Raw genomic sequence first — 13,654 nt, forward strand, 5'->3', positions numbered from 1 at the left:
CTAACTGTGTCTCTCTAACTGTGCTCTTCTAACTGTGTTCTTCTAGCTATGTCTCTCTAACTGTGCTCTTCTAACTGTGTTCTTCTAGCTGTGTCTCTCTAACTGTGCTCTTCTAGCTGTGTCTCTCTAACTGTGCTCTTCTAACTGTGTTCTTCTAGTTGTGTTTCTCTAACTGTGTTCTTCTAACTGTGTTCTTCTAACTGTGCTCTTCTAACTGTGCTCTTCTAGCTGTGTTTCTCTAACTGTGTTCTTCTAGCTGTGTCTCTCTAACTGTGCTCTTCTAACTGTGCTCTTCTAACTGTGTTCTTCTAGCTGTGTCTCTCTAACTGTGCTCTTCTAACTGTGTTCTTCTAACTGTGCTCTTCTAACTGTGTTCTTCTAACTGTGCTCTTCTAACTGTGTTCTTCTAACTGTGTTCTTCTAGCTGTGTCTCTCTAACTGTGCTCTTCTAACTGTGCTCTTCTAACTGTGTCTCTCTAACTGTGCTCTTCTAGCTGTGTCTCTCTAACTGTGCTCTTCTAACTGTGTTCTTCTAGTTGTGTTTCTCTAACTGTGTTCTTCTAACTGTGTCTCTCTAACTGTGCTCTTCTAACTGTGTTCTTCTAACTGTGTCTCTCTAACTGTGCTCTTCTAACTGTGTTCTTCTAGCTATGTCTCTCTAACTGTGCTCTTCTAACTGTGTTCTTCTAGCTGTGTCTCTCTAACTGTGCTCTTCTAGCTGTGTCTCTCTAACTGTGCTCTTCTAACTGTGTTCTTCTAGTTGTGTTTCTCTAACTGTGTTCTTCTAACTGTGTCTCTCTAACTGTGCTCTTCTAACTGTGCTCTTCTAGCTGTGTTTCTCTAACTGTGTTCTTCTAACTGTGCTCTTCTAGCTGTGTTTCTCTAACTGTGCTCTTCTAACTGTGATCTTTTAACTTTGATATTTTAACTGTGCTTATCTAACAGTACTCTTCTAACAGTGTTTCTCTAACTGTGCTCTTCCAACTGTGTTCTTCTAGCTGTGTTTCTCTAACTGTGCTCTTCTAGCTGTATTCTTCTTTGTTCTTTTAACTGTGCATAAAGAACAAAGGTAGAAACCTTCGTTCTTCATGCTGTGTTCATATTGTGTTTTCTAACTGTGCTCTTCTTTGTTCTTCGAACTGTTTTCTAGCTTTGTTTTTTTTTAACTGTGCTCTTCTGTGTTCTTCTATCTAAGTTCTTTTTACTGTGTTCTCCTAGTTATCCTTGTCTAACTGTGCTCCCAAACCTGTGTTCTTCTTGCTATGTTCTTCTGGTTCAGTTATTCTAAGTGTGTCCTAACTTTGTTCTTCTAGTTGTCCTATTCTAACTGTTCTCTTATAACTGTGCTCCCAAACCTGTGTTCCTGTGTGTCCTTCTAGCTATGTTCTTCTGGCTCAGTTCTTCTAACTGTGCTCTTATAACTTTGTTCTTCTAGCTGTGTTCTTCTAACTGTTCTCTTCTAACTGTTCTTTTCTAACTGTGCTCTTCTAACTGAGCTCTTCTAACTGTTCTCTTCTAACTGTTCTTTTCTAACTGTTCTCTTCTAACTGTTCTTTTCTAACTGTGCTCTTCTAACTGAGCTCTTCTAACTGTTCTCTTCTAACTGTGCTCTTCTATTTTTTTGTCTTCTAATTGTTCTCTTGTAACTGTGCTCCCAAACCTGTGTTCTTTTATCTGTTTTCTTATAACTGTGTTCTTCTAACTTTGTTCTTCTAACTGTGCTCTTCTAACTGTGCTCTTCTAACTGTTCTCTTCTAACTGTTCTCTTCTAACTGTTCTCTTCTAACTGTGCTCTTATAACTTTTTTTCTTCTAGCTGTGTTCTTCTAACTGTTCTTTTCTAACTGTGCTCTTCTAACTGTGTTCTTCTAACTGTGCTCTTCTAACTGTGCTCTTCTAACTGTTCTCTTCTATCTGTTCTCTTCTAACTGTTCTCTTCTAACTGTGCTCCCAAACCTGTGTTCCTCTAGCTGTGTTCTTCTGGCTCAGTTCTTCTAACTGTGCTCTTATAACTTTGTTCTTCTAGCTGTGTTCTTCTAACTGTTCTTTTCTAACTGTGCTCTTCTAACTGTGCTCTTCTAACTGTGCTCTTCTAACTGAGCTCTTCTAACTGTGCTCTTCTATTTTTATGTCTTCTAATTGTTTTCTTCTAACTGTGCTCCCAAACCTGTGTTCTTTTATCTGTTCTCTTATAACTGTGTTCTTCTAACTTTGTTCTTCTAGCTGTGCTCTTCTAACTGTGCTCTTCTAGCTGTTCTCTTATATCTGTTCTCTTCTATCTGTTCTCTTCTAACTGTGCTCTTCTAACTGTTCTCTTCTATCTGTTCTCTTCTAACTGTTCTCTTCTAACTGTGCTCCCAAACCTGTGTTCCTCTAGCTGTGTTCTTCTAATGGTGTTTTTCTAACCATGCTCTTCTGATGGTACTCCTCTTCTTACACATGAATAACTTTACTGACCGGAAGTACATTCTGACCACTGACCACTGATTTTATGTTTACATTTCCTACATTTCTAATTATTATTCTATTAATAACATATACAGAAACACACACTCACTCTCTCTCTCTCTCTCTCTCTCTCTCTCTCTCTCTCTCTCTCTCTCTCTCTCTCACACACACACACACACACACACACACACACACACACACACCTAAACACACTGAAATGAAGACTTCCTGTGTTCAGCAGGCATTTATTTCACTTCCTTCAGCGAGTCCCACCCAAAACAGTGTTACTGCGCCTTTAAGGGGCTTTACTATCAGTTATAGGGTGGTGAGAGTAGTTTTAGCTGCTGTGACCGGCCCTCTGTCTCCAGTCTCGGGGGTCTCTCCGGAGTAAGAGCAGGAGGATGAAGGGAGTTAACGTGTGAAAGGAACGAGGGAAAGCTGAAGGACAGATGATAGATGGAGTAAAGCAGGACATCTCTTGATTATCGAGGTCAGTGTTTTTTTATTGCAGGGCTTAAGACACTTTCTCTGTCTCACTGAGACACACACTTTTTATTAGAATAAGGAACTGCCTTTAGCACGCTACACTGCTGTGCTGGGCATCAGAGGTGGGCTGTACTATGGGTAAACTGGGTTATACACTGGATTATACACTGGATTATACACTGAGTTATACACTGGGTTATACACTGGATTATGGAAGAGTGTATTTCAGAGCTACTAATACACTTACTGTGAGATCATCTACTGATCACAGCTGATTTCCTGTAACTTGTTTGTGTGTGTGTGTGTGTTGGTTTATGATGGTTGCATTATTATTATATTATATTGCAGCTCGTACACTTTATACAATGTAGATATATATATGGTTGGTGTGGCGCAACAGATAACACCACTACCTGCCACTGAGCTACCACGTCATGTGGGAGACTGGGGTTCGATTCCTGGTCTGGGTAACTGCGTTACACCAGTAAGAGTCCTTGGGAAAGACTCCTAACACTACACTGGCCCACCTCTGTAATACGAGTAACCTTGTAAGTCGCTCTGGACAAGAGTGTCTGCTAAATGCCATAAATGTAAATGTAAATGTATATAATATCTGGCCCATAAGTATTTGGACAGTGACACAGGGTTTTATAATTTTGCCTCTGTTTTACCTGTAATTTACGAGGGGTAAAGCAATTACATTAGCCGTCTAGGAATTACAGCCATTTGTACACACTCTCGCTGTTTCAAAAACTCAAAAATAATGAAATAATGAACTGAGAAGCAGGTCCACGGTCAGGTGTGGTCTGTTCCCTCATGTTTCACCACAGATTAAGGAGATAAAAGGTCTGGAGTTCATGTCAAGTGTTGATCTTGCATTTGGTGCCAGTTCATGAGACCTTTCATTAACACTTTACTTGGATGGTCCTTTATAGATGCCTCGTAGACACCTGACATTCAACTAACTATGGAATCTAACCCTAAATCCTAACCCTAATTTTACTCAGAATCAACCCTAAACCCTAATTTAACCTTAACTATCAATCAACCCTAAAGCCTAACTCTAACCTTAACCCTGAATTAACCCTAAAGCCTAACTTAACCTTAACCCTGAATCAACCCTAAACCCTAAATTAACCTTACCTCTGAATCAACCCTAAACCTTAATATAACCTTAACCCTGAATCAACCCTAAACCCTAAATTAACCTTACCTCTGAATCAACCCTAAACCTTAATATAACCTTAACCCTGAATCAACCCTAAACCTTAATATAACCTTAACCCTGAATCAACCCTAAACCCTAATATAACCTTAATCCTGAATCAACCCTAAACCTTAATTTAACCTTAACCCTGAATCAACCCTAAACCCTAACTGAACCTTAACTCTGAATTAACCCTAAAGCCTAACTTAACCTTAACCCTGAATCAACCCTAAACCTTAATATAACCTTAACCCTGAATCAACCCTAAACCCTAACTGAACCTTAACTCTGAATTAACCCTAAACCCTAACTTAACCTTAACCCTGAATCAACCCTAAAGCCTAATTTAACCTTAACCCTAAATCAACCCTAAAGCCTAACTTAACCTTAACCCTGAATCAACCCTAAACCCTAAATTAACCTTAACTCTGAATCAACCCTAAACCTTAATTTAACCTTAACCCTGAATTAACCCTAAACCTTAATATAACCTTAACCCTGAATTAACCCTAAACCTTAATTTAACCTTAACCCTGAATCAACCCTAAACCTTAATTTAACCTTAACCCTGAATCAACCCTAAACCCTAACTGAACCTTAACTCTGAATTAACCCTAAACCCTAACTGAACCTTAACTCTGAATTAACCCTAAACCCTAACTTAACCTTAACTCTGAATCAACCCTAAACCCTAACTTAACCTTAACCCTGAATTAACCCTAAAGCCTAACTTAACCTTAACCCTGAATCAACCCTAAACCTTAATATAACCTTAACCCTGAATCAACCCTAAACCCTAACTGAACCTTAACTCTGAATTAACCCTAAACCCTAACTGAACCTTAACTCTGAATCAACCCTAAACCCTAACTGAACCTTAACTCTGAATTAACCCTAAACCCTAACTTAACCTTAACTCTGAATCAACCCTAAACCCTAACTTAACCTTAACCCTGAATTAACCCTAAAGCCTAACTTAACCTTAACCCTGAATCAACTCTAAACCTTAATTTAACCTTAACTATGAATTAACCCTAAACCTTAATTTAACCTTAACCCTGAATCAACCCTAAACCTTAATTTAACCTTAACCCTGAATCAACCCTAAACCTTAATTTAACCTTAACCCTGAATCAACCCTAAACCCTAACCTTAACCCAAACTTAACCTTAACCCTGAATCAACCCTAACAATCGTGTAGTTAGACCTTGAGTATGGAGAAGGAAAGGACGGATTACTGATCCAAAGCATCTGTCAAACATGGTGGAGGCACTGTTATGGCATGGGCCTGAATGGCTGCTAATGGAACTGGGTCACTGGTGTTTATTGATGATGTGACTGCTGATAGAAGTGGCAGGATCAATTTTGAAGAGTACAGAGCTTTATACTGCATATTTAAGTTGGTAAACCCTGTTTTTAAACAACAGCCATTAACAGGACAAATGACCGCAATGTATTTAGTGAAACACATGAAAGGTGAATACTGGGGCTCCAGGTGCTGTATACCAGAGACCGTATCCTACTCATGACTGCAACTTCCGTCTGAGCCGTGAGTTTCACAGCAAATTAATCACTTCAGTCATCTAAACCCAGGACAGCACGGTTCAAGCGCAAACACAGGCACGGTGATTAATCCTCCGGAGGTGGCAGCGGACAATGAGCTTGTTCATTGAGTAATAACAGTCCAGTGTTGGATGTCGAGTTAAGTGGACAGCTCTTTTGAGTAAGTAGATATAGGAGTGTGTCTGGGTATTACACACATTGATGTATCTGAGCAACAACTAAGGGTCCCTTTATCAACAACTCAGCAGATAGGGATCTTCAAACGGAACTCAGCTCTCTCCAGTCAGACGCTATTTGCACCACTTCTGCTTTTGCATACAGCAATACTGATCATACGCTATATATGATATACCCTAATAATAATGAAACCTGCAAACACAAATGGTTTAAGAATTTCACAGTGGGGACTCTGAGTGGCTCAGCGGTCTAATGGTCTGGAGGCCATGAATTCAAAGCCAGAGCCATGCTGCTTTGCCATCAGCAGCCGGAGTCTGAGAGAGCACAATTGGCCATGCTCTCTCCAGGTGGGTAGATGGCGCTCTTTCTTCCCTCATTACTCTTAAGCAATGTTGGCCAGCACAGGCGTCTGTTAGCTGGTGCGGTGGAGCTGGGGACCTGGCACTTTCCTCCAAGTGTGCCTGGCAATCGGAGGCAGTTGGAAAAGAGGAGGTGGCTGGATTCACATGCATCGAAGTCCTTACCCTGCTTGGAAGCATTGCTAGTGCAAGAGGGAGTTATGGACAGGTGGGTTAATTGGCAGCTGCAAATTGAGAATTTATTTTAAATTATATATATGTGTGTGTGTGTGTGTGTGTTTGTGTGTGTGCCCAATTTAGTAATTTCCAGCTCCCCACAACTAGCTAGGACTCCCTCTAGCACATAATGCTCCCAGGTTAAGGCAGGTTGTACTCGCTGGGATTTCAAGGCATTGATGTTTGTGGCATCACTAAGTGTGGCAAAAGTATTGGGACACCTGCTCATTTACTGTTTCTTATGAAATGAAGGATATTAAAAGAGCTGATCCTGCTTATGTTGGAGTAACTGTCTCTACTGTCCAGAGAAGAAGTGAATTACTGTTCAGCAACATGAGCATTAGTGGGGTCAGGATGTTTGCTACTCACCAACCCACCTCATCCTCAACTCCCAAAAGAGGCACCATCATTCCAGAGGACACAGCTGGGGGGCTTCATACCCCTCTACTAGCCCACGCCTGGCATTATTAAGCAGCATGGAGCCAATAGGTTTATGATGTTTATCTGCTCCAGAGAGTCCTATTCTATTGGCAGTACTTCTTCTCTACAGGGACTAGACAAGCTGTGTCAGCAATAGGTGCAACTTACAGAAGCCGAATGCATTCGTCAGAAGGGCTGTCCACAAACATTTGGACGCATCATGTATGCATAGCAATGGAACTGGGTCACTGGTGTTTAATGGTAATGTATCTGCACAGCTGTCACTAAACCCTCTCTCATCTTTCCTAGAGTGAATGGCGTGAGAGTGAGGTGCAAAATGGACTTCACAGATCCATCGGAGCAGGAGAGGCTGATCTTCATCATCACGCTGCCCCTGTCCACCACCATCATCCTGGCCAACCTCCTGATCATCGTGGGCATCGCCTGCAACCGGCAGCTTCATAACACCCCCAACTACTTCTTCTTGAGCCTCCTGGTGGCAGATGTTTGCACAGGCTTCGCCTTGCCGTTCATCCCTCGGATGGGCCTTAACCGAACGCTGAACTTTCAGTCTTGCCTGCTCATGCACATCTTCCCCAACTTCCTCTTTCTGTCTTTCCTCTTCAATCTAGTCATGGTGCACTACGAGCGCTACCTCTGCATCGTCAGTCCGCTGCACTACAGTCAGTTTTGGGTGCACCGATGCTTCCCGGCCGCCTTGCTTGCTGTTTGGATGCCTCCACTGCTCTACGCTTCCCTTCCCGCCTTCGGATGGAACAACTGGAGCAGCGAGAGCTTCCAGAGCTCATCTTCGGACCCCAACACCACCAACAGCAACAGCACAGCCAGTGGAGATGGAGGTAGCAACATTTCCTCAGGTGCCTATCAGAATGACGAACGCTGCTCCTACAAACAGGTATTCACAAGAGCCTTCATCTACCTGGAGGTGTATGGACTGCTAGTTCCAGCCATCATGTGCATCATAGGAATGACCGGACGTGTGCTTTGGATCACGAGGAAGCAGGTCCAGGACATCTGCAAGCTTCACCGTGCCGTAGAGCGGGAAGAAGCTTCGGACCACGGGCAGCAGCTCAACCTTCGTTACGCCAAATGCATAGCTGCCGTCTCCCTCACTTTTCTTGTCTGCTGGGTGCCCTACATCGTCTACCTGCATGTGTCAGTGGCAATTTTTTGGGGCACCAGTTACAGTAGGTCAACCCTGAACATCATCCTGTCCTGCACGGGGATCGGCAGCATGGCTATTATCCCAGTTATATTGGGCCTGGCCAACCGGCAATATACGGAACCAATTAGGACGCTGCTAGCGAAGCTGAGGGATCGCTGGACTGGTGTACGAACCTTCGAAGATGCTACTGTGTGAAAGTCAGGGGGTATCTCACAAAAGAGGCCTTCTTAGTTTAAGCGAAAAGTCAAGCCTGTCCCACAGAGGGTATATTATATATATTGGGTCGGACTGAGTGGTGACTCATTCTGCAGCTCGGCTGCAGCATTTATTAGGGAAAACGACCAAACCGGGACTGACACAAGCGACTATCTGCTCGAGTTAAAGGCAGCTGGACTCGACAGCGATCCATCCACATGACCAAACAACCAACGGTCTATGGACAGCGATGTGTAGCCAGGAAGGTCTAACAGCTAACTGAGGCTCAAATCACACCTGTTTAGAGGATAAAACCTCGTATCTGAGAGCACAGAGCCGAGTGAACGGTCTTAGTAGTGTTTTCAGCCTCATTCAGTAGACTGGCTCATCCAGGTTTGCTTGCTTTCCCTTTTACTTGAACTCAGCATGTCACTAAACTCACAACTACAGTGGGCTTGTTTTTTCCCCACCTGTTTTCAGAGCTTTATCACCACTCAGTGAGCTCCCAGACCTTTCAGTAGCTGGATTCCAGTGATTTCTGTGAACTGCAGCAGTTCATTAGCTTTTCTACTCTTTAGCAGTCTGTAGAAGGAGAGCTCTGGACTCCTGCTGGATCTGTTCGTACAGTCAGTCGCACAGCAGCTCTTTCCCATTTTTGTGTTTTAGCAGTAAATAAAATGGCTATAATTGAGCTGTAGTCATGAAGATTCCTGGTTCTAGTCATTACCACTGTGCAGAAATCTGAGTCTTCTGCAAGTTTCTTTAGAATTAAGCATTTCTCATCAAACCCCCACTCTGAATGACCATGTTTAGTGGCAGAAATACAGGAAAACTAATACTAATAAAGTAATTTCAGCTTACTGGAAAATCCTGCTTTGTGAAATATCCCCCAGGTTCATATTTCTAATAATAATTCTTTAAAATGAAATTGCTGATCCAGGATCAAGGACCCACTTTCACCCACATTGCCTGTTTAGAGTTGGGGAACACCTTGCCATCTTATTATGTAAGGTTTAATATTCATTAATAAGAAAGCGGCTGTGCTCCAATGGTTTGGGTCTATTGATCTTCAACACTCATTCGTTTCATCTTCATCAAAGTGTTTTCCTCACTAAGGCTATAAGAATACCTAAGAATTGATGGGTCGAATCCTAGGTCATACTGCTTGCCATCAGCAGCCGGAGTCAGAGAGAGCACAATTGGCCACAATCGGTGGGCTGATGGCACGTCCTCCTAACATCCCTCCTAGTGTGATGTGGGTCAGCACAGGCGATAGCTGTTAGCTGGTGTATCGGAGCTGGGGAGCCATGTTTACCTCTGAAGGCCCGGCTTCAGGTGGTGGCTGACTGTACATGTATTGGAGGAGACCCTACAAAGTGTTGGGGGCATTGCTAATGGTAGGGGGATTACTGGGGAAACTGGTCCTGGTCTAATTTTGGGTAGACAAATGGGGTTAAATTAGAAATAGATTAATAAGGAAGTGACCTCCTCGGTAGCTTCGACCTAAATGATGATCTGACAGTTTTCTTCTCCAATCTATTGTTCAAAACACTGTTGGTTGAAACACCTGAAAGGTTTGAGTGCTGCTAAGTTCTGATGTGTGCTTTCACTGATGTGTGGAAGAAAGGCAGACTGCAGGGCTAGGTGATGGATTTTATACACCTATAGTGGCAATGGGACTTAATCAAACACCAGAATTCAAAGCTTAAGAGGTGTGTCCCAATACTTTTGTCCATATAGTGTAGTAATGTGCCTTTGTCATATACACTTGTACAGAAATTCTTCTCTTCACAAATCCCAGCTTGGAAAGCCTGGGTCAGAGCATAGGGGTCAGCCAGAGGGTTTAGGGCCTTGCTCAAGGACTCAGCAGTGGCAGCTCAGTGGACCCAGAAATCAAACCCACTGAGCCAGTGAGCTGATGGCACTTTTCTGAACTATATTGGGCCTTTGTTTATTGGCTTTTTACTGTACATATAAAATAGCCATTACAAAGTCATGGGATCCAGAGCACACCTTCATCACGGTCATTTCCATTTCTTTATTCAGCTGTTTTTGGACTGAAATGTACTTGAATGAATGTCTACTGTGTGATGTAACAGTCCCTGACCCAGTGCAGCATTCTCATTCACATTCTCCTATGTCTGCTAGCGTTATCTTCTGACCAGGCCTGTCCACACTAATGTCCTAATACTAATAAATGTGTCCTCCGCATTTGACCCATCTGTGGTAGTGAATACGGGGGCTGGAGTTGGCTACCCTCTGCTCTGGGTGGGGATGTATGTATTGAGCAAGGTCCATTTACCCTCTCTCTGCTCCACGGGGGCTGGAGTTGGCTACCCCCCTCTCATACATCCCCACCCAGAGCAGAGGGTAGCCAACTCCAGCCCCCGTGGAGCAGAGAGAGGGTAAATGGCCTTGCTCAAGGGTCCAACAGTGCAGCGGCAGCTTGCCGAGCCTGGGTATTGAACCCACAACCCTGTGATCAATAGCCTGGACCTCTAACCGCTGAACCACCACTGTTATGACACCTTTTTAATGTGTGTGAAAAGGTTGTAGAAAAGTAATTTAAAGGTGTAGTCGACGATAATAAATGGACAAAAGTATTGGGACAACTGCTCAATTATTGCTGAGTGGGGAAATCTCCAAACTGTGATGGACATGCATTTTAAGGACGTGGTCATGCTCTTAAAATCAGAACAATCTAGTACTATAATACTTCGCTTTTATTGGCATGCACCATATGGACAAAAGTATTGGGACACCTGCTTATTCATTGTTTCTTCTGAAATCAAGGCTATTAAAAGAGTTTCTCCTGCTTTTGTTGGAGTCACTGTCTCCAGAGAAGAAGAAGGCATTCTACTAGATTTTGGAGGAGCATTGCTGTGAGGATTTGATAGCATTTAGCAACAAGAGCACCCCACCTCATCCCATCAACTCTCCAACTCATGCCAAAAGCGTTGGATGAAGCATCTACATCCATCCTTCCAGAGAACACAGTTCTTCCACTGCTCCACAGCCCAATATCAAAGGATTCCAGAGAGTCCTGTTCTATTGGCTATGCCTCTCTACAGGGACTAGATGAGCTGATCTTCATGTGTCTGAAATGATTCATTAGATGATTTGTCCACAAACTTTTGGACACATAGTGTACATACTTCTCTGCATATCTCGGCTTGGAAAGTTGGAGTCAGAGTGCTGGGTTAGGCCACATTACAGCACCCTTGGAGCAGAGAGGGGTCAGGACCTTGCTCAAGGGCCCAATAGTGGAAGCTTAGTGGACCTGGGTACCAAACCAATAATGCTGTGGGTAATTATCTGTTCTCTGACCATTACGCCACTGGGTTTTAGGTTTTAGACACAGTTTTAATATCATTCAAGTCTAGTTGGACATGAATAAATGGCTAAATTGAATATTGAGTGTGGTGAGTTCACTGTGTCCTGGCTTATGCTTTCTCCACAGAGGAGGAAACGCTCTGATAGCTCATTCATAACACTTGTTCCTCGCCTTGCAGCGGAATGGCATCCAGATGGATCGAACTTGCCTTGGCTTGCTGTCTTTTTTTCCTTCCCTGTTTCCAGAAAAAGCCCTGCTCACTTGGGTCCAGTAAATCGCAGCACATCTATTAGGCCTAGTTATGTGTCCCCTGCACTCTGCACTGTGTTTACAAACACAGCTGGGTTTTTTCCCTTTAAGAGCCAATAAAATCCACCAAATGCAAAGGAAGCATTATCAGAGGGCATGTTAGCACTCTGATCTCAAGCACCCAGCCACAGGAAGTCTATAGGCGTAGCATGTTGGAGAACATGTGTTGGGCCAGAAATAGACCCTGAGGTCATGAAGATACTTTCTATCTTTCCATGGTAAACCAAAAGCAACTCGAGGGAGTTTTTGTTCATGAAAATAGAACAGGAAGCAAGACGTAAACAGTTGGTTTGGTTATCTATGGAGCCAAGAACCCAAACCAGTCACCACAGACAGACATTCATTCATTGGCCAGAAAATGGGAAATATGAAAGTGGCCATGATGATACAGTGGCCAGTTTATCCAAGGTGACGTCCATGTAATTTATGTTATACAGGTAGGAGAACGAAGAGTTAGGAGTCTTGAAGACTTGCCCATGGACTCTTATTGGTGTAGAGTGATATGGTTGGTGTGACGCAACAGATAACACCACTACCTGCCAGTGAGCTACCACACTATGTGGGAGACTGGGGTTCGATTCCCAATCTGGGCGACTGCGGGTACTGCGCTACACCAATAAGAGTCCTTGGGCAAGACTCCTAACACTACATTGGCCCACCTCTGTAATATGAGTAACCTTGTAAATCGCTCGGGATAAGAGCGTCAACTAAATGCTGTAAATGTAATGTAATATACTTGCCCAGTTGAGGAATTGAACCCTAGTCTTCCATGGGGATTGTGATGTTGCAACCTCAGCAATAGAGAATACTTTACATAAACATAGTATCAATCAAGTATCAATAAAATTTGATTTATTATTATTAAATATGTTTCTTCTGTAATTCTGGAGAATACCTCAATCAATCGATACAGTTCAGGCATAGGCTTCACCGAATTAACATCAATCCCCAAAGTGAAAATTAGCATTTAACATCCAGTATCACCGATTATCTGAACTCCAGAATGTCAAACTTGATTTATCTTGGCAATAATGAGAGTTCAGAACATTAAAAGTGACAAACCATGAACCTGAACCACTGCTGTTCCTCCTTCCGAAGAAAATCCAGCACAGCCAAAACAGAGCTGTAAAACAAGCCAATTCCAAAACCCCAAAACTGTTACATCACAGTCTTGACTCATTATATTTATGTAATGTCTCCCTCTGCTGGCCTCAGTGGGGAGCTCAGGCACAGGTCATGGGCTCCAATGTGCGAGAGCTAAGCTCAGCCCTTCACCTGAGGATCATCTCCTGCTCCCAGGTGGGAACACTAATGACTAGGCGGGGCTAAGGCGGAGACAAGCATTTACATAAACCCAGCCTACTAGAGGAAGCTTTTTCGAGGCAGTGGCTACTTCAGGAGGATATGGAAGCAAGGCCTATAAAGCCTGAAAGCTCTAAAAACTCTAGCTGATTGGGTGAAGCACCGCTCAGAGAAGGGACGAATGGAGGAAGAAGGGGCAGTGGTGGGTTTCTATGCAATGGTTGGAGGAGAGCTGGTAAAGTGAAAATGTGCTAGCCAGGTGATAGGCTAAAAGCTAACACTACAAGATCCTACTACAATCTCTTCAGCTAGCTAAATGCCCACCATACCAACTGGACACTGATGAAAACCCAGAGAGGACAGCAAGACTATCCGGTAAGTCTGGGGAATAATTACAGAAAATAATTACAATTCTTGTTAGGGGTCTAAATACAATGCTAGGCTAGGCTAGGC

The 13,654-nt window shown here is 43.2% G+C and overlaps 1 protein-coding gene across 2 annotated transcripts; it reads left to right on the forward strand.

Moving 5' to 3' along the window:
• Positions 1-2,815: 2,815 nt before the first annotated feature.
• gpbar1 (G protein-coupled bile acid receptor 1) lies at positions 2,816-10,539 on the forward strand. Of its 2 annotated transcripts, none has more exons than XM_072684988.1 (2): positions 2,816-2,937; positions 7,185-10,539. In XM_072684988.1, exon 2 carries the CDS (start codon positions 7,213-7,215, stop codon positions 8,254-8,256), a length of 1,044 nt encoding a protein of 347 aa, XP_072541089.1. In that variant the 5' UTR covers positions 2,816-2,937; positions 7,185-7,212; the 3' UTR covers positions 8,257-10,539. The 2 variants fall into 2 exon arrangements, with proteins under 2 accessions (XP_072541089.1, XP_072541088.1); XM_072684987.1 differs by lacking the exon at positions 2,816-2,937 and adding an exon at positions 3,462-6,447.
• The last annotated feature ends 3,115 nt before the right edge of the window (positions 10,540-13,654 follow it).

The sequence above is a fragment of the Salminus brasiliensis genome, chromosome 8 (genome assembly GCF_030463535.1).
Source record: "Salminus brasiliensis chromosome 8, fSalBra1.hap2, whole genome shotgun sequence".
Classification (NCBI taxonomy): domain Eukaryota; kingdom Metazoa; phylum Chordata; class Actinopteri; order Characiformes; family Bryconidae; genus Salminus; species Salminus brasiliensis.

Excerpts from the sequence above, each read along its gene's own strand:
- gpbar1 (XM_072684987.1), top strand. The coding sequence starts at position 6,236 with ATGGCGCTCTTTCTTCCCTCATTACTCTTAAGCAATGTTGGCCAGCAC. Across the intron at positions 6,448-7,184 it reads CAAGAGGGAGTTATGGACAG|AGTGAATGGCGTGAGAGTGA; the intron begins GTGGGTTAATTG and ends CATCTTTCCTAG.